The sequence below is a fragment of the Malurus melanocephalus genome, unplaced genomic scaffold (assembly GCF_030028575.1).
Source record: "Malurus melanocephalus ecotype Western Australia unplaced genomic scaffold, MMel_1.1 scaffold_143, whole genome shotgun sequence".
Taxonomy (NCBI): Eukaryota; Metazoa; Chordata; class Aves; order Passeriformes; family Maluridae; genus Malurus; species Malurus melanocephalus.
This window is the reverse complement of record NW_026623375.1, coordinates 1,296,019-1,323,029: the sequence shown is the minus strand read 5'-3', so window position 1 is coordinate 1,323,029 and position 27,011 is coordinate 1,296,019. Positions and strand designations below refer to the sequence as shown.

General features: G+C 56.3%; 2 protein-coding genes across 3 annotated transcripts in view; one reads left to right on the top strand and one right to left on the bottom strand.

The window, feature by feature from the left end:
- NHERF2 (NHERF family PDZ scaffold protein 2) overlaps positions 1-20,999 on the top strand; it is a 33,095-nt gene extending 12,096 nt beyond the window's left edge. For both annotated transcript variants that reach the window (XM_057371243.1, XM_057371242.1), the window contains exons 3-7: positions 11,633-11,809; positions 13,890-14,043; positions 16,146-16,189; positions 16,574-16,636; positions 18,490-20,999. In XM_057371243.1, coding sequence (XP_057227226.1) covers positions 11,633-11,809; positions 13,890-14,043; positions 16,146-16,189; positions 16,574-16,636; positions 18,490-18,648 — 597 coding nt within the window. In that variant the 3' untranslated portion in view covers positions 18,649-20,999. The remainder of the gene's footprint in view (positions 1-11,632; positions 11,810-13,889; positions 14,044-16,145; positions 16,190-16,573; positions 16,637-18,489) is intronic.
- Positions 21,000-21,713: 714 nt separating this feature from the next.
- On the bottom strand, positions 21,714-26,754 carry NTHL1 (nth like DNA glycosylase 1). Its single transcript, XM_057371265.1, has 6 exons — positions 26,671-26,754; positions 26,205-26,489; positions 24,550-24,720; positions 24,046-24,205; positions 22,815-22,920; positions 21,714-22,181 (listed from the first exon to the last, which is right to left on the bottom strand). The coding sequence occupies exons 1-6, from the start codon at positions 26,752-26,754 to the stop codon at positions 22,058-22,060; spliced, it is 930 nt and encodes a 309-aa protein (XP_057227248.1). The 3' UTR covers positions 21,714-22,057.
- Between the last annotated feature and the right edge of the window lie 257 nt (positions 26,755-27,011).

Here is a 27,011-nt window from a genome sequence, read left to right as displayed (position 1 = left end):
CTCCCCGGGGTGTCCTGTGATTAAACCCTCTTAGGGAATTACAGAGCCTAATCCCGTTAAGGACACCAGCAGCACAAAAGGTGGTGGGAGGGCTAATCCACTGCGCCAGCCTTGGCAGGCTGAGCTCTCACCCTTGGGAATGTGGCCCCACTACNTCCTGTCCCTCCATCCCTTGTCCCCAGTCCCTCTCCAGCTCTCCTGGAGCCCCTTTAGGTACAGGAAGGGCTCTAAGGTCTCCCTGGAGCCTGCTCTTCTCCAGGCTGCACAATTTGGACCACCTGGCCATGGGGGGGTTTTTCCCTTGGGAGGGTCCCAGGGATGCCTGGGGATGGAGTTTGGCCCGGAGCAGCAGTGTGTGGGTGTCCAGCTGTAATCCTGGGGCTTTCCATTCCAACATCCCCTGCTGCAAGTGGTGTTGCTGCCCCCCCCCAGCATGGCCGGAGCCCCGCTGCTGCTCCCCGGGGTGTCCTGTGATTAAACCCTCTTAGGGAATTACAGAGCCTAATCCCGTTAAGGACACCAGCAGCACAAAAGGTGGTGGGAGGGCTAATCCACTGCGCCAGCCTTGGCAGGCTGAGCTCTCACCCTTGGGAATGTGGCCCCACTACCTGGGGCATTCCCTGGGGAGGGATGCCGTGCCCTGGGGAGGGATGCCGTGCCCTGGGGAGGGATGCCGTGCCCTGGGGAGGGTGTCCAGTGGCTCTTCCCACTCCCTCACAGCTCTTGCCTTGCTCTGTCCAGCGCAGGGCTGGCTCCTTCCTACCAGACCAGCAGTCCCTCGTGAGCAGCCAGAGGCCATCCYAGGTAAATCAGTTAATTCTGGCCTTGGCGTTGTTCATGGTTAGCGGGATTTAATTAAGACAAGCCCTAATTAGTTGTAAGCGGGTGAGTAGTCGGCTTTGCCTGGAAGAGTTCCCTGCTCTTGTCTGGCAGCTGGGCTCTGCTGCCATYGGGGGGCTGAGCAGTGGGGATGTGGGTGACCCTGATGGTGCTGGAATGTGGGGACAGAATCCCCCTGGATGAGTCGTGCTGGGCACCCCAAGYCCTCTTTTCATTTGACAAGCGCCGCTCTGGGGCAGTTCCCTCTTTCCCAGGGCTCTTTTTCTAGCCATGGGCATGCATGGCAGCGTGCCCACAGCCCCAGGGCTGGCACAGGGCCGTGCTTGTCACCCCCTGCACCCCACAGTTATCAGCAGGAGCAGCCAGGGCTGGTGCTGGCTCTGGGGTTATCACAGGAGATCCTCCCCCTGCACCGGGAACGCGCTGTGTCCAGCTGCCCAGGGCTCACGGGGCCAAAGGGCCACCCCAAACCCCTTATCTGCCCCAGCCCCGTTCAGCTGGAGATAAGCTCAGCTCCCTGGCAAGGGGCATCGTCTGTGGCCCCCTGGTTTTTAAGAAGCTGGGTTTAAAAATGTCATTTTTGGAGCTTGGCTGAAGAAGCCCTGCTGCTCCCTGGTTGCGTCAGGTCCCGGTTTGATCCTGTGATTCCCAGCAGTGCCATTGGGATGGAGCTGGTGCCAGCGTTGTGCAATGGGGACAGTGACAGCAGGGTTGAGTTTTGGAGGGGGAGGTCAAGGGGAAGCCCAGCAGAGCTGGARGCTCTGGGTGCYGTGCCCAGGTCAGCAGATTTTGTGCAGATTTTGTGCAGGAGCTTTGCCTTGGGGTTTTTTGGGAGAAGCGAGTAGTTCGTGTGGCCAGCTGTGGGCTGGGACCGAGGCTCCTCACCCTTGTTGCTTTTTGGAAAATTGCACCCCTGGGTGTTGAATCACAGGATTTCTGAACACAAAAGGCCTCCCATGGGGTGACCCCGCGCGGGTGCCCCGGCGCTGGCTTTGCTCTCTTTACGAGGAATGCAGAGGATGTTTGGAGCCCTCCCCCTGCCCCGTTTCCTCCAGCGAGCTGGGCTGCCCGGCCAACACAAATATTGGGAGTAAACTCTTGAACTTCCCGGGGCCCAGCGCTCACAGAGCAGCGCCTGTTCTCCCCCTGCCTGGGCAGGGGCCGGGCTGAGGGGGTGCACATCTGTCCCCCCRCCTTCATCCATCGCACCCCTCACTCCAGGGTGGCAGAGCAGGAGGACAAAACCAGCCCCAAAGGGACAGCATGGTGGCTCGAGCCATCCTTCCCACCCTAGCTGTGCTTCATGGGGCTCTGTGAGGCTGAGTGTAGCACCCATGACCCCTTCTGCAGGGTGGGGTGTTGGGGGGCTGTGGGGGACAGGAGCTGTGTCCTTGCAGGCTTGTGGTGCAGAGTCATTCTCCCCATTCTGTATTRGGTGCCTTGACTAATGGCTGGCTTTCTGCAGGGCACTGGGATTGCACCCTAACCCCAAAAATCAGGCTTTGAGGGCAGGTCTCGGTGGGTTTGAGCCACTGGTGCTGGCTCTGGTGGGCCCTGTGGGGTTTGGTGAATGCCCCTGTGGTGGTCACTCCAGTGTCACAGCCCTGGTACGGGGGAAGGCAAGAGCTCAGAGCCCTTAGCAGCCTCAACCCTTGGGAAAATACCTTTCCTTCCTTCCCCCAGACCCCTCCCTGTCCCGGGTGCAGGCTGTTCTCAGGGCTGGGAGGTGCTCCCTGCCATACCTGCTGCATCACCGAGCCCCCTCCACCTCCAGGGGTTTTCCTGGGAACCTGCRGTGCCAGGCGAGCACCGTGGGAGCGCAGAGCTGCAGGACTGGATTCCTCATGGTCACCTGGGGTCACTGATGGCGAGGAATGGGGCCAGCACGAGCCAATGTTTGGTGATTGCTCAAGGCTTGGCCTGCAGAGGCAGCTGGGGAGGCTGAAGGGTGGYTGGGCAGAGCCTGGAGGTGCCTGGTGCTGGTGTTGGGAGCTGAGCTCGGGTGGGAGCCGTGCCTGGGGCTCTGCCCAGTGCAGGAGGCTCCATTTGGGATCCATCACCTGTCATTGGGGTGSCAGCTGTGGCTCTGATTTGGGGTGTCAGGGACTGGGACATGTCTGTGCCCCAGGGAGCACAAGCTCCATGCTCGTGGAGGGAGGGAGCACTGTGGGGTTGGGGAAGCTTGTTCCCAGCATCTTCCCATGGTCCAGAGCAATCCCTCCTCTCGCCTGGGGGTTCATGGTGAGCGTGGGAAGGACTTTTCCCCCCGTTCCAGCTGCTCAAACCCCACACAGTGACCAATGCTCTTTTCCCTCCCACCAGTGGAAAACAGATCCCTCCGGGTCTGGTGAGAYCCCTTTCAAWCCAGACTGAAGATTCCATGTTTCTYCTCTTGGACAAATCCCAGGACCCACGTTAACTGCCCCACATTGTGCTGGAGCTGATCCCTGTGGAGCACAGGAGCTCTCTGCTATCCCAGCCGTGCGTTCCCTTGGCAGATCCTGCTGGAAAAGTTGTCTCTCTCCATGAAAACACGTGCACGTGGCGGTTTCGGTCTCCTCCATCCTCCCTCCCTCCCTCCCTCTCTCTGTCCGTGGGCTGGGCCAGCTGCTCCCTGCTCCAGCCAAGCCTGTGCTGCTGCTGCTGGCTCCAGCCCTGCCCGGGGGGAGAGCGTGGGTGCCTTCRCTGTCTGAGTCTGCTCAAACGCCAGCAAAGAGGGGGAAAAATGCGGCTTCCTGCGGCTTGTGGCTGAGAAATTCCCCAGCTGTGGGGCTGCCAGGGAACGGCCGGCACAGCTCCGGTGGAGACGCCGCTGTTGGGGGGATCCCGTGGGGCTGGACTGGGCTGGTGTCCCCACAGCGAGGATGTGCTCTTTGGGGACCCTCACCCGGGCTTGTTCCCTGTTGGGTGAGCCCCAAAATCCCGAGCAGGACGTGTCCCGGTGCAGCCCCATCCTGAGAGGCCCCTTTGTGCTCAGGGATTTCTGTAAAGCCGTGGGGATTTCGGAGAGGGGCAAATCCCGGCTTACCCCGTGCCTCGGGGTGGCCGTGGCAAAGGTCGGGCTCTGATTTCTTTGCCAGGAGATTTCTCGGGGGTGAAGCCCTGCTGGGAGCTGTGAAGGAGCTGYGTTTCCTGGTGCTGGGGGTGGCAGTGGTGCCATCCTGCCGGGCAGCACAGCCTGGCAGCACCATCACTGCACCTCGGGCGGCCTCCCCACCCTCCACATCCTTCCTGCCCTTGTTTTCTCCTGCCTCGTGGTTTCTTGGAATAACAGAATAAATCCCTCTGGCTGTGCCTTGGCAYGGCTCTGGCAGGGTGCTGGCATCGCTGCTCTGCTTTCCACAGCACCTGGAAAGGACCAGGCTTGGGGGTGACGTGGATTCTTTGGTGGAGGGCACAGGAAAGGTGCCAATCTCTTCTTGCTGCTGCTATGGTGCCTTGAGATGGTGAAGGGCCTTGTTAATCTAGTTAATCAAACGAATCTTTTGTAGTTCCTTTTGCACCACTCTGTCACCAGTGACCCACACTGTCCCCTCCTCTGTGTCCCAAAAGGCTGCAGGGTTCTGCTGAGGTTTGGGGTCTGCTGTGGGCATCATCCTTCCCTCCAGGGCTGGAAGGAGCTGTGCTGCGAGTCCAGGGTTTCCATGGCATGGCTGATCCTTCTCCTCCTCATCCTCGCAGGGCTTGTCCTCAGAAAAACCCCAGAAAGATCCCAATTACCCGATCAGCTGCAGCTTGGCCGTGGGTCCTGCCGAGGACCCGTGGCTGGACGAGTTCCAGTGCTAATTGGAATCGCTCCCTGCCATCCACACCCGCTGCCTGTTGGCAGAGAAAGCTGTGGGATGCATCCAGAGGGGGATGCACCCAGAGGGAGGGATGAATCCAGAGGGGGAATGTCCTTTGGGAGCATCCCAAGGGCACRGGGTGTGTGCTGGTGCAGCCCCCCAGGCTGGCAGGAGGATGCTGAGGGAGCAGCAGTGGGGAAAGCAGCACAAACCTCAGTGTCTGCTGCCCCTAAAATAAATTGCTATTTTTTTGATGCTTCTATCGCTCCAACCCAGCTRGAGCAATTTAAAGAACTGGAGGAATTTGAATAATGCCAGAGGTTTAAATAAGCTACGCCAGCCCAGAACTGGTGTTGGGGACAGGCAGGTGAGGGGTCTGGGGGTGGCACGGGGCTGTGACACCGAGGACAGGAACAGTTTGTGCCATCACCACCAGGCCCCTGCTCTCCTCCTTGTGGTATTTAAGGTAACTGCTGGTTTTAGGGTGATCGTGGGCTCTGCCAAAAGCTATTGCAGGCAGCTCAGGCACATTTGAGCCTGTCCTTTTCTCTTAGGTACAGATGACTGTGATGTCCTGGTTTTACTCGGTCTGGTTTTGTGGGGGAGATGATCCCCCCACCACACAAAAAACGGACCAAGTAAAACCAGGACATTGTGGGCACTCTGCAGTCCCTGGGAACACCTCAAACTTTGTCCTGCTGCGAGCTTGGTGTGGGAGATTTGGGAAGCAGGAGCTCTCCCTGAGTGTCCCTGGGCTGCCAGATCTGTGTCAGAGGAAGAATGGGAGGTTTCCCTCTTTTGACCATTGGTGTCGGAGCCGAAACACCTCGTGGGCAGCGGGGTGGGTGAMAATTAGAGCTGTGGCTGTGTAAAAATGGAAGCAGGTTGTTTGCTGGTCCTGCCCAAGGATTTATTCCTGGCTGGTGGAAAACCTCTGCCTGGGGAGGGTCTCTGGATGCTGGAGCCGCCGCCTTCCTGCCCAGCCCCGGCTCTGGCCCTGCGGGGAAGGGGAACATCTGCTTGTGTTCGGCAGGGCTGGCGTCCCCCCAGCCCGGCTCTCCTCCCCCGCTGGTATTTATAGTTTTCACCAACATCTGGAGCGGGAGCCCGCTCGGTGCTGGCCAGCTCTGTGCTGGGATGGAGCCGGGGGAGCCGTGTGCGGCTGGCGGGGATGGACAGACGGACAGATGGACGGACGGAAGGAGCCCCGAGCCCTTCCCGGCAGTGTCTGTGGAGCTGAGCACCCTCCAGAGTTTGAGGAGCCCCGGGAGCATCCTTGCTCTGCTTTTCCCAGTGCCAGGAAGGGTGGGAGAGCTGCTGCATCCCCTCCCCACGGTGCAGACCAGGGGTGCTCTGCCTCCCCCCGAGCAGCGCTGCCCACCCTCAGTCCCACTTTCCGCGTGGGTTTTGGGGCTCCTTTGGCATTTTCTGTGAGTTGTGTCCCCTCTCTCCAAGTGTCCCCGAGGTCCCCTGGCCCCAGGGGCTGCAGGGCTACAATGGCCCCCATTCTGGTACTGCTTCAGTGGGAGAACTTGAGTCATTCCTGGGGGCAGGGGAGCGAAGCCCGGCCCCGCTGGAGCAGGAGGAGGATCCCTGGCACGGCGCTGAATGCAGACAGCGATCCCGCTCCAGCCGTGGCACGATCCCAAAGCCTCCTGGCTCTCATGGCAAGCAGGGCTGCGGGCACTGCTGGCAGCCACGGCGAGGGCTTCTGCTTCTCTTAGCTTTCCTCACCTTCACAGCATGGAAGACAGTGAGGTTTCATCCCTCCCCTTCCCAGACTGGTGACAATTACCTGCTGAAAGTTCAGCGCATCCCTAAATCCGTGCACAGGCAGCAGCCTTCCAACAAAACTCTGGTAATAATAGTGGCAATTAAAGCTTGCCCGAGGCTGGGCTCAGCTCCCAGTATAACCAGTACTGCCAAGGGAGGGTGTCCCTTGGGGGGGTGTAAATGGGTCCCTTGTTCTGGTGGTGCTGTGGTCCTTGGGCCCCTTTTCTTCATCAGCTTCTCTCCCTCCTTGACTCCTTCCAGGTTCCCTGTGTTGCTCCTCTGCCTGCTGGGTTTGGGTTTGGGTTTGGGTCAGGATCCCACATTGCTGCTCCACAACCCCTGAAGGTGGCTGGGGATCCCATCCCCTGCTGCTCCCCGCCTGCACTGAAGAATCCAAAATGCAGGGGATGGAAAAGTCCCAAGSTGGAGGGCAGGCAGTGGGAATGGACACTGAGGCTCTGAGCAATGTCCCCCCCAGGACATCTCGGTGTCCCCCAGCCCTGCTGGGTTCTGCTGATTTTGGGGGGAACAAAGGAGCCGTTTTCTGCCCAAAACCACACGGAAAAGGAGAGGAAACTGAGGAGCTGACTTGAAAGAAAGTATGTCAACAATGTAAATTAGGCAGGAATGCTCCTGCCTGGGTTTTCTCCAGCCCTGCCGAGCAGGGATGGAAAGGTTTGACCTGTCACCGGGGCCTGGAGTGCATCCAGGTGCTGCAATTCCCARTGGGGTGGCTGGAGCCTGTTTGGCTGGCCCTGGGAATGGCAGAGCCCCCGGGATGGGCAGGGCGGGTGTCAGGAGCGGGGTGAGGTGGTCCCAGGCACGACTGAGCTGATTAGGGCCGAGCCCTGATCCCGGTGATTATGACAGGCACACCCAGGAGATGAGCTTGGTGGAGTTCCAGCAAATCCCCATTGCGGGTGGTGAGCGGGGCTGGAGCTCTGCTGGACACCCCCTGGGACACCCTGCTGTTCCTGAGGGTGTCCCACCAGCCTGGGAGGAGGTTTGGGGTGACCTTTGTGCCKAGGGGCTCAGTGACATCACCTTGGCACCACAGGAGCAGCGTTGAGCCGGAACCCACTGGGGTCACAGGGTGGATGGTACAGACATGGCCTCGGCCGCTAGAGTAGCTCTGTGTTTGTGTGTGTGTGTGTGTGTGTTCTCCTCCTCCTCCTCCTCCTCCTCCTCCTCCTCTTCTCCTGGAGGACCCAGGGGAGCCGGTGTCCACCCTGGCACTGGTGTTTTATTCCCGAAGAAAGCCCTAAACCGTGGCTTTCAAGGCGTTTTAGCTCATGGGTTTGTTGGGCAGAGGGGCTGGAGACAGCCCTGGGAGCTGACCACCAATGTGGCATCCTGGGGATGGAGAGATGGGGCTGTTCCTGCAGCTCTTTGGGCTCGTCTCTGATCCCTGTTCCTGCTCCAGGTGGGGCTGGGGGTGATGTGAGGGTGCAGCTTGGTTCTGTGAGTGTCCTGGGGGAGCAGGGACATCCCATTCCTGGGATGTGACTCAGAGCAGGGACAGAGGGAGGGTCTCTGGCACTGGGGGCCTCGTGGTGCTGAGCTGGGGAGGGGCTTTCATAGGGGCAAGTGGGTTTGGAAAGGTCACGGAGCTTGGGGGCTGCTCTGCTGCCCCTCAAAACCCAGGAAGGGACTTGGGTTCCTTTTGGTGCTTCTGGAGTAGATTCTGCTTTCATGGAAGCTGCCACGTGCCAATTAATGAAACCYTCATTAATGAGAGCTGGTGCCATTTGTGATCACAACCCCAGGTGGACAAGATGGGAACRGTCCTGGTCACTGCATGGGGTGGCCCAAAGCCAGAGCTGGGCATCCCATGGGCCAAGGGGTATCTCTGGGGAGCCCCAGGGAGTTGGGGACTGTCTCTGCAAGACCCCAGTGAGCCACAGGTGACCCCCATAAGCCAAGGGGGATCCCTGAGGGACCCCAGTTCCCATCAGCAGCGCTGGAAACTCTAAGGGAAATAAAAAATCAGATGCTGCAAGAGTTGCCATGAGATTGTGAGAGCTGGCAACACCCTTTTTTTTTTTTTATTTTATTGAAAGCATTTCATTGTTATTTAATGTCTTGTTTGTGCATTTTTAAATGGACCAGCTTGAGCTGAGCTTCTGAATCCTTTTTCCTTGTAAAATGCTGCCAGTTTTCCCCCAGGCTGCAGCTCCAGGGATGGGGTGTGAGTGCTGTTCATCATCCAGGCAGCATTTACTGCACAGACATTCCTGGGGATACTACAAGCAGRGATTGAGAGTGCCCTGCCATAAAATCAGTGGCCACTGGAAGTGCCTAGATTCCTGGAAAAAAAGCACTTCGTTTTGCAATTTTTTTTTTTTTTTTGTATGTGCAGGCAATTTTTGTTTTTTTGTTTTTTGTTTTTTTTTAAGACAAAAAACCGAGTTGGGTTTTGTTGCTTTCCAGTATCCATGTGAATGTAACTCAATCCAAATTGGCTCCCAAGCGGTTGGCGTGTGAAAGGCGCCGGAGCCTCCTCCGGAGCGGGAGCCGAGCGTTTCTGCAGGCGGGTTCCTGGGAAGCCCAGATAACGCGCYGCTGTTCCAGGGAACGCTTTGTGGCAAGGCTTGGGTTTCACAAAGGCCAAATTCCCCCGGGAGCTTAGGAAATATCTTCCCAGAACACAACCAGGGAAACGCTGGCACGGGTCAAAAAGAAAATAAAGAGCGGGGCTGGCAGGAGAGGCAGCGGCTCCGTGTCTTGGGGGTGTGAGCAGGGGGAGCCGGGGCAGTGTCAGCCTCTGCCTAATCCCAGACAGGGGCTTTGCAGAGCTCAGCTCCAAGACCTGTTTTTTCCAGMGGCCAAGGATTGCCTTAGTTGGGAGGTTTAAGAGCCCAGCAAAAGCCCCGGATCATCTCCGCGGGAGGATAAGCAGTTTTCCCCAAGGATTTCTGCCCAGAGCAGATGCTGAATTGAGATTATTTTTTTATATATATGTATTTAAAAATAAGTGCTTGAATTCRTGCCAGTTAGGGACCTTAAATTCAAGATTCTGTGGTGAAAGCAGGATGAACCCACATAGGACATGGCACAGGTCAGCACCCTGGCAGCCACAGGGATCCTGCAGGGAAGCTTTTCCCTCTGTGGTTTATTTAGTGAGTCATTTGATTTCACTGCTGATCCCAGGGGATCCCCTGCAGGAGGAGGGACTGACCCTGCCAGGGTGTCCTCGAGGGATCCCCRTGCTGGGACAGCACCTCCAGCACAGATTTTTGGGTGATTCTCAGTGATTTCTCTCAGTGTTTTCACACTGCTTCAGGAGCTCTGACCCTGTGAAAACAAAGCAGGAGGAAAATGGTTTAAAATCGTCCTTTTAAAACCCAAATAGGTGATCCCAGATGAATTTTGGTGATCCCAGATGCACTTTGGTGACCCCAGGCGTGCTCCCCTTGTCCTGCTGCACAGAGCCCYGTGTGTCCTTTAAGGTCACGCGAGTCCGACCCTCTCGGGCCGGTTGAATCATTTCCTGTTTTCTTCAGTTTTTGAAGAACTCGGAGGCAGGCTGGAAATGTTTGCTGATAGGGTGAACTGGCTGCTCCGGGGCCATGGGAAAAGTCCAGCAGGGTAAATGTGCCAAGGGAGAGGATGGGGCAGCTCTGGGTGTGTGGGGCAGGTAGAGGAGCGGCYTGGGACCCCCACCCTGATCTGGGTTGTTGCACTGGTGACTTTCCSCTTTCAAGAACTGACCTGGGATTGAGGTGTCAACACCACGAGCTGTTTTTTAATAGAAAACCCAATTGCTGAGTGAATCTTTGTCAAATTCAGGAGCAGTTCTGAGTGTGCCCCAATGCCTGTGATGGGCATTGCTGGTGGTGCACAGTTTTTGAGGAATTTGCTGATTGTGGTGCCCCTCCTGTGCCAGAGGAAAGCTGTCTGGACACAATCCTGAGTGGTGGGGAGCCCAGCTTGAACAAGGAGAATGGACTTAAATGACTTTCAGTGGTTTCTTCCAGCCTGGAAGAACATTCTCTGTGTTCATTTTGCATCCCTGTTTCTCCCTGGATGCTGGGAGAGGCTGGTACTGACCCCTGATCCACCTCTGTTGCCCCTGAGCATCACAGCCACAGCCAAAATTGCTCAGAGCAKCTGTGGCTGCCCCTGGATCCCTGGGGGTGTCCAAGGCCAGKTTGGAAGAGGCTTGGAGCAMCCTGGGACAGTGGAAGTTTGRAACAAGATGATCTCTAAGGYCCCTTCCACCCCAAACCATTTTGGGATTCTGTGAAAATTCCATCCCCCGGCACAGGATCCGCCTGAGGTGACCACTCTGTGTGTCCCCACTTTGTGCTCCTCTGTACAATCCCTCCTTGTGGGAGTGAAGGATTTGGAAGGTTTGGTGTTCCATGGCGCTTTTTGGCCAGGAGAGGAAGGAGGAGGAAGTTGCCGCCTGGATTTTTACTTTGAAGGGAAAGGCTGTTAGAGATTTTTAGTGAATGTGATYCCAGACAAACCCCCTCTGCGGGCAGGCAGAGAGCAAGCCGTGCTCCTGCCGAGGGGAGGGTAAAATTTATCCAGGGGGGATGTGTTCCTTAAACCATGGGTGAAAATCTGAGTCTCTGGGACATCCCTTGTGCCAGGGATGTGGAGCTGTGCCATAGCTGGGGTCCTGCAGACCCGCAGAAAGCCGGGATTCGTTGCTCCCTGGCCACCCTGAGGAGCCATAAAGCATTTTCCATGGCACAAGGGGACGTGCTGACCCTCTCTCGTGTCTCTGGGCTGTTCATCCCATCAGGCTCAGCCCTGCCAAGCTGCAGGGAGCTCTGGGATGTTCGGGTTCACCGTCCTGRTGCCCCGGTCACCGACAGACGATGGCACCACTGGGTGATGCCCGTGTCACCAAGGGTGTGGCGCTGCCTTGAATACCTGGCTGAGGTTAATCCCGGGTCTGGGTGAGCCTGGGCAAGGCACAGCTCGGCCTCCCTGCCCGGGGCTGGGGCTCGGCCGCTGCCGGGTGGGTTAATCTGGGCCACTCCTGGTGAAGGAAATGCATTTTTTGTTTTGTTTTCATTTTTCTGGAGTGGTTTTGGACAATTGGGTTTCGAAAATAGACTCAATGAGAGGAAATCCATTTGTTACCCTGTCCCCGTTGCGGGGACGGGAGGATGGGGGGCAGATACGGYGCTTCCTCGGGGATTTATTTACAGCCACATCTGCCTTAGAGCCACCCCAAAGCCATAAATTAACCCCTCTGTCTTGTCTCCCCCATGAATCAGGATCTGAACGGCCAGAAGGATCTGTGCCCACGTCTCTGCCACCTGAAGAAAGGCCCCAATGGCTACGGCTTCAACCTGCACAGCGAGAAATCCCGGCCGGGGCAGTTCATCCGCTCGGTGGATCCCGACTCGCCGGCCTCCCGGGCAGGGCTGCGGCCCCAGGACCGGCTGGTGGAGGTGAGGGGGGGTCTGCGGGGTGGGAGGGGGCAGCAGCAGGGATGGGACCCTCACCTTTCCCATCCAACCCCTCCGTGGTCCTCTAATTCAGAGCCATGAGGCCGATGGGGCTGCTCTGGCAGCAGCTTTGTGCTCCTTCCACCCCTGCCAAGCGGGCATTTGTGAGCTCTGGGGTCTGGACAGAATTGTAGAGTGGAAACATGGAATTGTTTAGGCTGGAAAAGCCTTCCAAGATGACTGAGTCCAGCCGTTCCCTGGGCACTGCCAAGGCCAGCACTGCCCCATGTCCCCAGGGTGCTGTGCTGGCTCTGCCTGGCACCGAGGAGGCTCAGGCAGGTGACTGTGGGCATAAGGCCAGGTCAGTGCTGCCCGGCTGAGCTGATGYCCTGCCAGGGAAGTGCTTGAAAAAACAGTGGAAAAGACTTTGCAGAGATTTTAAGACACAAAATTGTTTGTCTTAAGAYGGGGGAGAAAATGCTCTTGGAAGCATCTTGCTGGGTCACCAGGTGCTGGACAAGACTTTTAGTGCAGGATGGGGCCAAAAGGTTTGGATGGGGCTGGGAATTGCCCTCTCTTTGGCTTGTGTGTTGTGTTTTTCCCGGAGAAGGAGGTTCCCCCATCCAGGGGTGCCTATGCTTGGGACGGGATCGGGCAGAGGGACAGGCAGGGACTGACCCAGCACTGTGCCAGTGCCCCAGGCACAGCAGCCATCACCCCTTTCCCTGTGGGAACACATGGATATCCCCTGCTCAGGCACAGCAGCCATCACCCCTTTCCCTGTGGGAACACATGGATATCCCCTGCTCAGGCTGCTCCCCAGGAGGGTGAACCCCAAAACCACCCCACAGGGGCAGAGCCGTGGCTCTCGCTCCTGGCTCAAAGCAGGAATGGGATCTGCACCCTGGCAGAGTGTGAGTTGGGAAAACCCTGAGATCAGAGCACAGWGCTGCTTTCCAGCCCTGTGAATAATTATCCCCAGCCGGTGGGAGCTGCTGCCTCTGCCCAGCACTGAAAGTTTAATGCTGGAGCAGCGCGGGGCCGGGCCGGGAGCGGGGCACGGGTGGCGGTGTCACATCCAGGGGTCGAGTTATTTATTCATGGCCTTGGCCCGGGGCCTGGCACACACAAAGCAGCTTGGGGTGAGCTGGCGAGCTCGGAAACCCGATCCCCTCCTCTTYGGGGCTTGGATAAATATTTGATGCCCCCAGCGCTGTGGCGGGGTGGGGGAGAGCAGCCCTGGGCTCAGCCCTGGGCGTGGATTGGGGTGAGCTGGAGTGGCAGGACGGGGATGGAGCAGGGCTGGGAGCYGCCAGATGCGGGTGGCAGCGCCTGGAATGGGGTGCAGAGCCTGGGAACGGGCTCCTTTCCATCCCAGCCCCTGCAGCCGTGCCCTTAGGAGCAGGGRGAGCCCGGAGTTTGGAGCTGAGGCTCTGCAGTGTCCTCCTGCCCCGTCCCTTTGGGTGAGGACGAACCCTGGGTCGCGCCGGGGCCGGGCGGTGCAGAGCCCTTCCCGGTGGGACAAAGAGTGATTCATTGCCACCGAACAATGTCCTGAGTCACCATTGTCCCCTCGCCGCGGGGAACAATCGGGAGCGCAGGATCATGTTCCCGGTCGGTCCCGGCTCGCACGCAGGGATGGAGAGATGAATCCGGGCACAGGAATCCGCGGTGTTCCATCGCRGAGGGGTGGAGGGTGGCACGGTGATGCCACAGGGCACAGTGGTGCACCCAGCCCGCCGTCTGTGCCCACAGGCAGCCTGAGATTGCTGGGGCACATTCTGGGTTTGACAGCACCAAAGAGGGCAGGCAGAGGGTTTGGTGGGAGCCTGAGGTCTGTGATTCCCCGTGGATGTGTTTGGGATGCGGGCAGAGGTGACACGGAGGATGCTCTGGCAGACACTGGGTGGGTTTAGGAGGCCGTGGCTGGTGAGAGGAAAGGAAAAAGCCTTCCTGTCATCCCAACAGGAATGAAAAAAGGAAGATCCCACCCCTTAGGGAAGGAGGGGTCTGCTCTGGGTATCTGGGAGCCAGGACCAAGCCTCTGGGCACAGGTTTGGGTTATGATGTCGTCGCTCTGCAGGTGAACGGGATAAACGTGGAGGGCTTGCGGCACTCGGAGGTGGTGTCCCACATCAAATCCAGGGAGAGCGAAGCCAGGCTCCTGGTGGTGGACCCCGAAACCGACGAGTACTTYAAGAAGCTGGGGGTGACCCCCACGGAGGAGCACACCAAAGGTGAGCCCTTCCTCCCGCAGGGTGACTCACTGTGCCACGGGTGGGATCTCAGRAGTTAGGGAGAGTCATGCTTCCCTCCTGTCTCATCCCTCAGTGGTTTCCTGAGCACCACCCAGCTATTTATAAATGGTGAGAATACACCCTCAKCCAGCCAAAAAACAGTTTGTTGCTTTTACACGGTGAATAATTAACTCTGGAACTCGCTGCCACGGGGGGACTGAGGTGTGGTGGGATGAGGGGGAGCCTTCAAAGATGGGTTCAACAGGGCTTGGAGCAAACTATTCTGGTGGAAGGTGTCCCTGCYATRGTGGGACTGGATGAGCTCTAAGGTCCCTTCCAACCCAAATCACCAATTCCCTGATTCCCTGAACGTTTCTCTTCRCTCCAGTGGGCACCTGGAGAGCACTGAAGCAAGGCTGGTGCGTGCAGAAGGGAGGCTCCACGCCGGCTGATCACGGCCTGGCCGCTGCAGGAAATGTTTTCCCGGCTGCCGAAACCTGGCAGGGAAAGCTGCTCCTCCACTCCCCAACCTGCCCCGCTGCCGCCTGGGGACSGAGCTCCCAGCCCTGCCCGTCCTGTCCCGGCTCAATGGGCAGCTCTGTTTCCCAGCACAGCTGTTCCTTATCTGATCCCACGGCGCTCCGGGGATGCTCAATGGGCAGATTTGTCCCGGGAAATGGGTCAGACAATGCTGGGCAGCGCACGGGGCGAGCGCGGTGTCAGATGCTCCGAGGAGGAGCCGGGGCTGTCTGCTGGCGCTGCCATAAAGGAGYCCTTGTTCCCGGGATGGGGCCGGGGCCACCGAGCCCGTTGGGATTTCTGTGCTCACCCCGGAGCAGGAATTGGCTCTGCCTGGCACCTGCCAAAGGTGCCAGAGGGCTCTGGGAGATGCTGCCGTTTGCAGGGTGACAGGGAATAAGAATTGTYCTCTTTAACTGAACTGCTTTGGCCTCAAACTGACCATGCCCAACCTTGCAGCTCATCYTGAGCACCTCAACCTCTGAGCCAATGGGTGGGTCCTAAAACCCTTTTAGATTAAGGAAATACAGAAATATTTCTAGACATGGCAAATTTGGTTTTGAAGGCCAATCCCACTTTTCTATCCCTTGTCATCTGAAGTTTGTTTTTAATTTAAATAATTTAAAATTTGGCTACTTATGACACCAGAGTCTACAGACCTAAACTTCACTTCTGTGTGAGCGGATTCTTGTGATGCCCATTGCTCAGAGCTTATTGTACTCTAAACACGAGTCCAGCATTCACAGGTATAAAATATTTAAGAATCCCAGTCACAACTGAGGTTTTTGCACCAGCATGCTCTCAAAATCATTATTTAGGTTTATTTTCCTGCTTTGCCCCAGAAATCCCTGCAGTCTGCAGWGATGCAGCCCTGAATCAGTCCCTAGGGAATCGTGCACGCTTGACATAATTCAGTTATTAATCCTGTCCCAATTAACACATCTGTTAGTCTGGAGCAGTGAGACATGGTAATGCCTGGGGCGATGACTTGATCGTGGTGACTGGCAGCTTAAATGCATAGAATTTGCCATTGTGTGGGCTATTGTTAGTGTAAATCACTGGAAGTGAGCAAAAACATTCCAGGGCGTCTTGAGAGCAGGTTGTGTGCCAGGCACTGTTGTGACAACACCACGGTGGTGATTTTGATGAAGATTTTTGAGTTGGCTTTTAAGATTTTTTGATTTAAAAACTTCTGAAGACAAACTATTTAATGGTCAAAAAATAAAATGGGAGTGTGCTGCAATGAGTACCTGTAGGAGATTACTTGGTCCCCTTCCTTGCAGGTGTTTTCCTCTGATCAAAAGGGTGGAATGGAGTGAATTCTGGGGAATTGGTTGGTTCCAGAGGGGCACAGGGAGGGTGGAAAGGCTTCTGTGTGCGCAGGGAAACAGCACAGGACAGAGTCAAGGGACAGGATGAGCTGCTGGGGTGGGCAGGGGAGGAGGAAGGTGTGGGGTGGCAGGTGATGATGCTGAGGGATGCTTTCCTGGGGTCTGAGGAGCAATCCCRGCTTTTCTGGGAYCTGAGGCAGCAATCCCAGCCCAGGSCACTCACTCACTGTGTGATCTCTCTGTGCTGTCCAGGTGTGGTGCCCCAGCCCATGACCAATGGATCTGCACAGACCCAGGTGAGTCCTCGCTGGCCGCAGGGGATGGCCGGGGCAGGGGCCATGTGCTGGAGTGACCAGGGGGGATCAGGGTCATCCAGGACTCATTCAGCTCAGCTTTGCTGCTGCTGCTGGCTGGCTTTCATTGCTCCCACTGCAGCTTTAATGTAGGGGTTGAACAAGGCCAGTTTCAGCCCCATTTAATCCCAGTGGCCGAGGGAGGAGGTGGCCATGTCCCGGTTCTGGCAGGACGGGGACCATGCTCTGCCTGGGGACAGCAGCAGGACCATCCCCTCCTGGTTCCATTCCCATCCCTGGAGCAGCCCAGCATTGCTSTACCTGGCTGTTTATTGTGTGTTTAATTCCATCTGCCACAAACCAGACTGACACTTTCCTTCCCCCCAGCTGAACGGAGGATCCACATCATCATCTCACAGCGACCTGCAGAGTCCCGGGAAGGAATCMGAGGTAAAACCCCCAAACACTCCCTGTCCACTCACACCCTGCTGTGGGTACAGTCCTTCCTCTCAGTGCTGTGATTGATGTGTTTTCAGTTCAGCTCCCACGTTCACCTGTATCCACCCAGGAACCAAAATCCTGGGTTTTCTCTCATCCCTTGCGCTGTGGGTGTGTGGAGCAGGGAGCACCCAGGGGTAGCACAGCAAGGTCATTGGTACCCAGCTGGGCAGTGACTCCTGCTGGGATGGTTTGGGAGGTGAAAGGATGTCTGCAGGAGTTTTTTATTTACAATATAATTACAGTGATGAGATACAACGAAGCTGGGGATCCCTGAGGAGCAGAACTGTGAGGCTCAAGTGCTGCTACCAGGACCAGGGCAGGCTAAAATTTAAAGAAAGCCAATGTTTTGGGGTTTTTTTTAAAGTTTGGAGCACAGGGAATTTATCACAGTGTTTAGAGGAGGGGAGGAATTGATTTTGGTGACTGGCAGGGCTGAGGGTTTTTTTCTGCTGTGGCTCAACACTGAAAAGGGACAAAACTTGTTGGGCAAGGTAAAGTGGCAGCCTTTCAAAAGAAAGTCAACACAGGRCATAGATTGGTATTCTCAAGTGTTATTGATTTAGCAGGTTTGCTTCCTCTTAAAATAAGAAATGGGGATTTGTAAAGTGCTCAAAGATTTATCTTCAGCACAAGGTTCTGCTAAGAATAGAGGGAAGTCTCCCTGCAGGTGCTCTGTGGGATCTCTGCTGGGCTGTCCCCTGCCCCAGGACGTTTGGGAGCAGGAATGTGACAACCCCAAGTGCTCATGGGGCCTCTCTGTGAGCCCCCCAGCCCCAAAGCCTCTCTCGGGCACCAGCTGTGTCCGAGCTGTGGCCAGGCGCCTGCAATCTGCCACCCCRAGCATTGAATAATGCATGTCCTGATCCAATGGCTGCTGCCTCGGGAAAGCCAGGCTGTGTCCTCGTGGTGAGCATGGCAGGTTCTATCCCTGAGTCACCTTTGGGCTGCCTCAGGGGTCACTGCACGACGAGTCAGAGTCCCTGGGGTGGCAAAGTTGGAAAGGTGGGCTGGAGCACGGCGGTGCCTCCCATGGAGCCACCCTCGGGCTGTTCAGGGGTCACTCTGCCACCTCTGTGCTGGAAGCCAAAGTCCCTGGGGGTGTGAGGGCTTTGCTGGGCTCASTTTGGTTTGGTTCAGCCCAGCAAGGCTGGGGGAAGGCCCTGCCCATGGTTATCAGCAGGGTTTGTGCACTCATTATTTCAGAGCTGGGCATGCCTGGTGGGGCAGCAGGKCCAGCAGGAAAGCTTTGAAACGTTTCCCTGGAACCAAAGATCTCCATTCTGTGCATTCCCCACACCTGACACGAGTGCAGCTCTTGTGCTCCTGCTTTTCCACTTGCAGCTGTGCAGTGCCACATCCTTCAGGCAGCAGAAACACCCCCAAAGAATTGGTGGAGCTGTAATGGGCTCCGTGACCATGTGGCTACTGCTGCCTGTGAAACCATGGACATGGCACAGGGAAGGGCCTTTCACCTTCTGCTYCTAAAAAACCCATCCCTGCCCATTTGCTGATCGTGCAGGCTGGAGGAAATCCTTCATGGGAAGGGTTGTTAAGCACTAGAAGTGCGCAGGTTGAGAGTCCCCATCCCTGGAGGCGTCCAAGGAATGCCTGGAGGTGTCCAAGGAACGCCTGGAGGTGGCACTCAGTGCTCTGGGCTGGGTGACAAGGCAGGTATCGGGCACAGGATGGACTCCATGATCCTGGAGTGTTTTCCAGCCTCAGTGATTCCATGAAAGGCTGTGGGACCCTGCAGAGTGTGGGAATGCTGCCAGGGGTGACAGCTCTTGTCCCTTTCCACGCAGGACGGGGACACGGACAAGAAGGACCCGTTTGAGGAGAGTGGGCTGAGCCTGAGCCCGACGGCCGCCGAGGCCAAGGAGAAGGTGAGGGCCAAGCGTGTGAAGAAGCGAGCGCCGCAGATGGACTGGAACAAGAAACGGGAGATTTTCAGCAATTTCTGAGCCCTGCTGGGGGTCGCCGTCCGCTCTCCTCCCGCCCCAGCTCGGACGTTTCGGAGGTGCCTACGCCCTGTCCTTCAGTGTCCACGTGAGATGCTTTGTGCTCTGCTCTTCACTGGTTGCTTTTACAAGGCGTATTTTAAAGTCCTTTTTATTTTTATTTTTTATTATTATTGTTATTATTATTATTATTGTTACTCACCAGCGATTCTCATAAGACAAACGTGACCAAAGCTCCTTTTCTTGCTTGCTCTTGAGCCTGGCTCCAGCTGCCCACCGTCCCCCGTTCCTATGAGAAAGGACTGGAAGAATTTTAACTCTTGTTTCTTACCCGCATCATTTAGGCTTCTGTTRCTTCTTTTTTACTTTTTATGAGGGGTGTTTTGGGTTTGTGGGTGTCCCAGACTGAGCCCCATGGGATGCTCTGTGCCCTGTGTAAATGGCTCACGGTGGGTGCCTGCAGGCTGGGGGTGCCAGGGACYCCGTCCCCAGCTCCCAATGCCCAGCTACTCCCACCATGGGAAAATGGACTGTGGCTGGAAATCTCTTGTTGGCTTTGCTATTGAAGCAAAAATGATTGTTTTGTTGTTTTTTTGTTTTTTTTAATGAAGTCCCATGTGTTTCCAGTTAGCTTAGAAACCTCCCCCCACCAGCAGCTCCTGCCCCAGCAGTAAAAGCTCGTTTTTCATCCAGACAGCTCTGCAGTGGGGAGGAGGGCAGGGTTTAAAAGCAATCCCCATCTGCAGCCATGGATGTGGCAGGGGAAGGAGAGTGCAGGGCCGTTCCCGCCCCATGGAGCACGAAGATGAGAACCAYGAGATGCTACAAAAACTCATGGACAGAGCTGGAAATGAGGACAACATCTGCTTCCAGGAGAGAACACGGGGATGCACCTCCAGCTGCAGGCTCGGCGCTGAGGAGCRGGGCTGGCTGTGGCTGGAGCTTTTCCAGGTCCCACCTGGGATGGGATTTGGTGTCTCCAGCCCGGGAGTGTCTCACCAGTGGAAGGACATCCTCTGCAGCTGTGGGGTGTTTGTGGATATGAGGCAGGCACTGGTGTGATGGGGTGGGCAGCAGCTTGGGCTTCCTGTGGCCTCCTTCAAACCCCCACTCTCGGCATTCAAAGTGTATCTTTAAAGCATTACAGATTAAGTCCATTTAAGCTCTTTATTATTGCCTTTGGCTGTGTGAGCGAAGGTGACTCAGCTGAGCTGTTCCCAGGGCAGGGGCTGGAGCTCTCCCACTCCCTGCCAGCTCCAGCAGCAATCCCAGCCCTGCTGTGGGAAGGGACTGGGAGTACAAACACACTTTTCCCAGCTGAGAGCAAACGGCAGCGATCACCTGGCCATGGATGAGGTGTGAACACGGAGCTGTGGTCGTGCCCTGCCTTGCTCCAGCTCTTCTGTGATAAAAACCCTCGGGTGGTCAGTGTGCTACGGATGTGGGAACGGCTCTGCACGGATTTCCTAAGATATTTCCAAAACATAGAGCTAAAAGGTGCCTTATACCATTCTCTGCTCTCCTCAGCAGCGGGCTGGGACTCAGCACGGGGTGTTCAGCTTCCCTGGGGAGCAGTTGGTGCCTGTGGCCCTTTGCTGCTGGCAGGAGAGCGTGGAGAGCCTCAGGGTGAAGGAGACGAGTTCTCTTGATGAAAGTTATATTTCAGGATTGTTGATGGGCTGAACAGGTTGAAAACAATGACTTTGGAGAGGAACTGGTGCAGGTGTTTGGCTGTGGGTGACGAGACAGGCAGTGGGATGATGGAATGCAGAGAGGTTGCCTCTCCTTGGGGCTCTGCCATTAACAAGACACCTCTTCCCTATCCCACTTCAAATTACCTGCTCTCTTTTTGGCCCCCAAAATATTATCTTCTCTCTCTGGGTAATGTTTGGAAGGTGCCCTTCTTTTCCATGGTGTGCACATTGCTTCCCATGCCCACGTTGCCAAACCCCGGCAGCGCCCGGGCTGCGCAGGGCAGAGCATTCCCAGGACACTCTGCACGGCAGAGAGCAGAGACCTGGTGTAAACACCCCATTTCTCATCCAAGATTGCTGTAGTTGAGGGGGGAAAGAAAAAAAAAAATCCACCTTGTGTAGTTTTGAATGTAGATCAAAAGAAATCAGGTGTACGAATCCGTACTGATAGGATTGAAAATCTTAATCTCCTTAGTCCATGGAAACTGCTCCTGGTTGAAGCATTACTGCATTCCTGACATCTTGTAGCTCAGTAGTAATTATTCAGTTCCTGTACATTTAACTTGGAAAAGAAAAATCAATAAAGTCTAAGGCTGTCAGCAGCACTGCAAACCCACCCTGTACACTGTAATGTCAGTAATAAACTTGGTTTGCCATGTACCCCGCACTTATCTGCTCCTTCCCCGGCTGCCCAGGGAGCTCCAGAGCGGAATTGCAGCCCTTTYGCACATTGTAAACTTTGTTTCCTCCCTCACCTCTTTAAAGAGGAGCTGGAATTAAGCCTTTGAAGCTCCACAATGAAGTCAGCACTGCCCTTTCTTTGAAGAACAAAACGCAGGGGGGGCCGGTGTCCCTCCGTCAGCTCCTGGGGACACAGCCTGGCTCCCCTGGCTGCTGTAACCCTTGTGGCACACACAGAGGGGCTCTGGCTCATCCCCTGTCCCTACTCTTCTATTGCCAGGACCCAGAGGTCACTTGTCCAGGCAGTGATTCCCTGTGCTCCTGGCTTGGGAAGGCTTCAGCTGTGCCTCAGAATCCCCAAAGCTGGAAAAGACCTCCAGGATCATCGAGTTSAACCTGTGCCCAATCCCCACCTTGTCCCYAGCSCAGAGCACTGAGTGCCACCTCCAGGGAGGGACTCTACCATGTCCCTGGGCRGCCCCTTSCAGTGCTAACAACCTTCTCCATGAAGAAATTCCTCCTGCTGCCCATCCTGACTGTCCCCTGGCCCAGTTCTTGTCCTGGTGCCAGTACACCTTAACGTGCAGAGCCCCTGGCAGGGCAGGGCTGGTTGTCATGGTCTCAGCCTTGCTGAGGTCACCCACACTCTCCTCCCCTCACTCAGTGTCACAACAAAAACGCCAGCAAACCTCGTGGGTGCAAAAAAAAACCGTCACCACTTTTATTAAATGAGTATTTACAAGCAGCAGCCAGTCCCTGAGGACAAAGCTTTTCTCTCCAGTGACTCAGTGTGGCACAGCTGGGACGTGCTCAGCCATTCACCCAGGCTGGAGCCTTCAGCTCTGTCCCAGCAGGATTGCTGCCTCTCAAAGCCTCTTTTTCCTCTGGAGAGCTGAGCCAATGCCAGTGGCTGTTCCCTTGAGCTGCTGCAGCCTGCTCCTGTCCCCTGCAGTCACACTGCCAGCCCTGTGCCAGGCCCAGCTTTGYCAGGGCTCAGCCCAAGCAGCTTTGTGGCTCTCCAGAGGCTGGATGATCCCTCAGACTCTCTTGGCAGCCGGGCAAATGTCCTGGTTGAGGCACTGGCTGCAGCGAGGGTTCACAGGCAGGCAGGTCTGCTGGCCAAARCCCACCAGGAGCCAGTTTATCTCCCTCCAGAGCTCCCTGCAGCGAGAGGAGAAACAGAAATGTTCCCATGCAGCTGCTTGGAAGGGCTGAGGAACAGGCTGGGATGTTAATGGGATCCCTTTCCCCTACTGCATCCCCTGGAGGTGAATTCCAGCCTGCCAGCCCTCCCAACCCTTCCTGATCCCTGCTAGAAACAGCCCTCACAACTCTTCCTGATCCTGCTAAACTGGGGGGGAGCAATGCTTGTGCTCAGGCATTTGCCAGGTGTGAGATGTCYCTGTGTACCTGTCAGATGGGGTTTGATACTGAAAATTAACCACCAGTTAATTAACCACCRGTGAAGGCCAGGATCCAGCCCTGGGCTGATGCTGCTGTGGCCATTGGGCTTAGCAGGGCTCTGTGTGGCAAAACAACTGGCTTGGATCATGGTGAACTTGGTAAGGCAAAAATCAGGGACCAAGAGCTCTGCTAGTGTTGATTGATCCATCTGACAGCAACAGAGCCACCAGGCAGGTGAGATGCTGCTGCTGTAGCTCTGGGAGAGGGGACACAGCTGCAGCTACTGCAACCCTGGGAAGAGGAGGGAGCCAAAATGGAATCCCCAAAACTGCTCCAAGCAGGACTTTGTGCAGACACGGCTCCTGCAGCCAGCAGGGGCTCAGGGCTCACCTGGGCAGCCAGTCCTCCAGTGMCACCCGAGTCTCCTCGGGGTTCTTGGTCTCCTTCTTCACCCACTTGAGCCTGTTTGAGATCCTGTGCACGTGGGTGTCCACAGCTGGGGAGGGAGAGCCCAGAGTTTAGGTGGGGCAGACAGACACACCTGGACGGAGAGAGCACAGCCAAAAGCTGCCTGTGACAGCCACCAGGCCCAGGGCACGGCAGAGAAGCAGCAATGGGAGTGGAGGGCCGGGAAGGCTCACTCCAAGAACAAACATTTTCTTCCCAGGCCCGGAGCCAAAAGCATTTGGGGTGGGAGTCTCTCCCCAGGCTCACACAACCCAAGCCAGCCTCCCCAGAAGGTTCCCCTGCTCTGTGGAGCAGGCACAGGGCAGCCTATCCSCCAATCCCTCTYTACATTCTCATCCTCCCGGTGCTTSGGCTGAAGTTACGCAAAYTGTGATCTCTGCCCCTTCCTTTGCCCACACAGAAAACACATTTCATAATCCCCACCAGCAGAGAGGGCTTGGGAGGCTTAGAGGAGTGTTTATAATGTGCTTTGAGCTCCAAAGCTCTGAATGCAAAGTGTATTATTGTTAGATCAGCAGTGATAAACCTGTCTCTAGGGCTAATTGGGCAAAACCCAGGAAATTGCTGTAAACAGGAAGACTAAGCCTTGCCTCTCAAATCAAAACCGAGCACACAATTATTTGGAAAACACTTGGCTGGTTTGGCTGCCTCTGGACTTCCCTCCCCCTAAAGCAGGAGAACAACAGACCCCAAGGGCTCTTGGATGCAGTGCAAGGGCTGCAGCCTGGCCAGCTGATGGTCACCAGAGGGGCTGCAGGGTCCAGCTCCCGCCCACTCGCTCATCCTGGCTTTCCCAGGGCTCTTCCATCAAGCAGCAAATTMTTTTGGAACATTAATCTGTCCCCAGGGGCTCCAGGCTGCGACCTGCAGGTGACAGTCCAGCCCCTTCTCGCACCAGCTCCCCAGGGCAGTGGGAATTCTCTTGGGAATTTCTGCTATCACATTTGGGGAGAAACAGCAGCTGCTTAAATCCTACAACTCACTGAGGGGGTGGTTGAGGGTCACTGCTCCCCCACCCAAATACTCTGCAGACAAGTGAACCAAAGGGATGTTACCAGGCTCCTGGAGCAGGATCTGCAATGCTTCCCCTCTGCCTGGGGAATGGATCAGGCAGGATTTAGGAGAGGAACAGGAAAAACACAGTCCAGCTCACCTATCCCAGCCACGCTGTCCCAGGCAATGTGCATGGCCAAATGGGCCATTTTGGGCCCAACTCCTGGCAGCTGCACCAGCTCCTCCACTGTGCTTGGGATGTCACCCCCGTACTTCTGCTTCAGGATGGCCGTGGTCTGCTTGATGTACTTCACCTTGTTCTGGAAAACCAAGGGCAAACGCACACGGTGCAAGCTGCCCTCCAGTACAGAGAGAACAAAAAAACAGCCCAGAAACCCCACCATTTCTGAGGGTGTGTTACAGGTGAGGCCACACATGGAAGGTGACAGAGCTTCGACTTTTCCTGGGAATCAAAATGCTGAGAGCTGGGAGCTCCAACTTCCCGGCATACTCCAGGCTCTGCAGCCAAAGATCTCATGTTGCTGGAAATACCGAGTACCAAAATTGGTGTAAAATCCAGGTTTTAGCCTTTTCCCAAGGGAAAGCTCCTCACGGGAAGGGCATAGGGGGTCCCTCTGCGTGAATGTGGAGATTCTGCACTCACCCTCCAGAATCCCACGGGATAAATGGTCTGTCCCAGGGTCTCATCATCCATCTGCAGCACKGTGTCCACCGTGAGGCCGCGCTGGCGCAGGCGCAGCATGGCAGCACTCGTCACCTGGTCCTTGGTCTGGCTGGACAGCATCAGGGCCAGCAGCACCTGGTAGCGCCTGACCTGGGGACAAAGGGGACACTGAGACACCCCAGGATCTCTGAGAGCATCTGGCACCTCCAGCACCACCTCAGTGCAGGGTCTGGTCCCACCCTCTGCCTCCAAGAGACTGGAAGGCTGCAATGGGAATAATCCATAACCTTTAAATTCCACCATACAATAAAGGCAGAAAAAAAACACCTTCAGGCTTAGCTGTCAGTATCTGTGAGAGGGCAGGGAACAGCTCTCTGCTTGGATCTCACATCCAAGACGCCAGTGCTGCACCACAAAGGGCTGGACAAAGYTTTTCCTGAGGATGGAATTCTCAGGAGACCCCACAGGATGCACAAGCACAAACGCCCAATGATTTTTGATGCAACTTCTGCTCTGGGAAGCTTTTGAAAATTCCTTCAGTAGGAACTGGGTGTCTGCTGCAGTGAAYTCTACACAGAATCAAATCTGAAGCACTGGGATGATAGAGACTGGGAGAAGRATAAATCCCAGAAATTCCTCTGCTGCTGCCATGCAGGGTTTAGCCAGGGCCATCACCTCCTATTTCCCAATCCTTTCTCCCCAGATGTGATTCTGTCCCACCAGAGTGARGAGGATGATGCAACTAACCCGAAATGACCCAGGATAACGTGGGACACAATCCTCCCTCCAGTTCTCCTACAAAGTTTACAAAACCACAGGTGCACCAGGAGAAATCCCCGATTGCATGGAAGTAGGATAATCTCAGGGTACAAAGAAATGGTGTGAGAACTGAGGGTTACAACATCCACTTTTTCTTGGAAGCAACAACCCTGCTTCCCTAGGGAAGAAAAGCTATTTCTGTGTGGTGCACCACGATCTCCCTGGCCCCACAGCTGCCAATGCACGTGGCTGGGAGTGTGTGACGTTCTCGGAACCCAGAGCTCATCCTTCTCCCAGGGAATCCAAGCCCAGGGCACGAGGCCAGCAAGGACAGCATCCCACATGCTGAGGCTGTCCAGCTGTGTCCTCCAGATCCCCCCCACAGAGCCCAGCAGGTCCAGCTGCTCCTCCRAGCCTGCCTGTGGATGACCCCCACGTTCCCACTCCATGGCTCCTGCTGCTCCAAGTCTGTGGGGTTGGATTAGCTAGTCTTCAAAGTCATTTCCAACCCTAACRATTCTGTGATCCCCCCCATTCCCACTCCAGTGGCTCCMACTGCTTCTCTAAGCCTGCCCATGGGTGATCCCCACATTCCTCTGYGTTCCACAGCCATCTTGCTGGATACTTTCCTTGGACTCCAATGGAAATTTTTAAGGAAAGAAAGAACATGGCTTCATGCCCTGCCAGCCTGCTCCATAAGGCAGCACTGCCCCCCACATTCATTACATCCCCTAGCACCAATCCCAGCCCAGGGTCCTGATCCAGTTTCTGTCCTGGACACATCCCMAGTGGGACAGATCCAGAGGCAGCAGGAGGATTAGGGAGGCTGTGTGCTGTTCCTGTGGGAATGCTGCTCCCTGTGGRAATGCTGTTACCTGTGGAGGTGCACTGCTGTCATAGCATTTCTGCACTCCCATGTCATCCACGGGAGCATCCCTGCTCCTCCTCATCTCCCTGATGCGCTCCAGTTGCTCCCGCCAGTTTGGTGGCTCCCAGCGCGGTCTCTGGGGCTCGGCCCCCTCGCCCTGCCCGGGTTCATAAGCAATAGCAACGCTCTTCCTCCTCCTGCTGCGCCTCGGGATGCCGGGCGTGCCCTGGATCTGGCTCCCTGCACGGGATGGCAGACAGATTCCAGGCTTGAGGAAAGATGCCTTCACCTCCTATGGAGCGCAGTGACAGCCCCACGTGTCACTGAGCACCCAGGGAACCTTGACCAGGGCGAGTTTCTTCCCACAGTCCCAGCCCAAACACTGCACAGCCCCCAGTCCCAACCAGAGCCAGCACGGGGCGAGGGAGGCTGGAAGGACAAGGGACACAAGTGACAACAGCAGGGTCACATACATCACACGACGGGGACACCTGTTCCAAACACAGGTGGGGCTGCACCTTCAGCAGCAGGACAGCCCCAGCCCAGGACAGCCACATGCCGGGCTCCGAGGGGGCCGTGACAAGGACACCCAGCCCCTGTCCCCAGCCAGGCCGGGCCCTCCCTGTCCCTGGTGCAGCCCCAGCCGCTCCCCGTGTGCCAGCCCCGATCCCTCCTTCCCGTACCCTCCGGAATCCTCAACTCCCGCTCTCCCGTAGCCCTGGGAATCCTGCCCGTACCCGCTAAAGCCCTCAATTTCCCCTCTCCCGCACGCCTCATCTCCTCGATCCTTCTTCCCCTACCCCCAGGAAGCCCC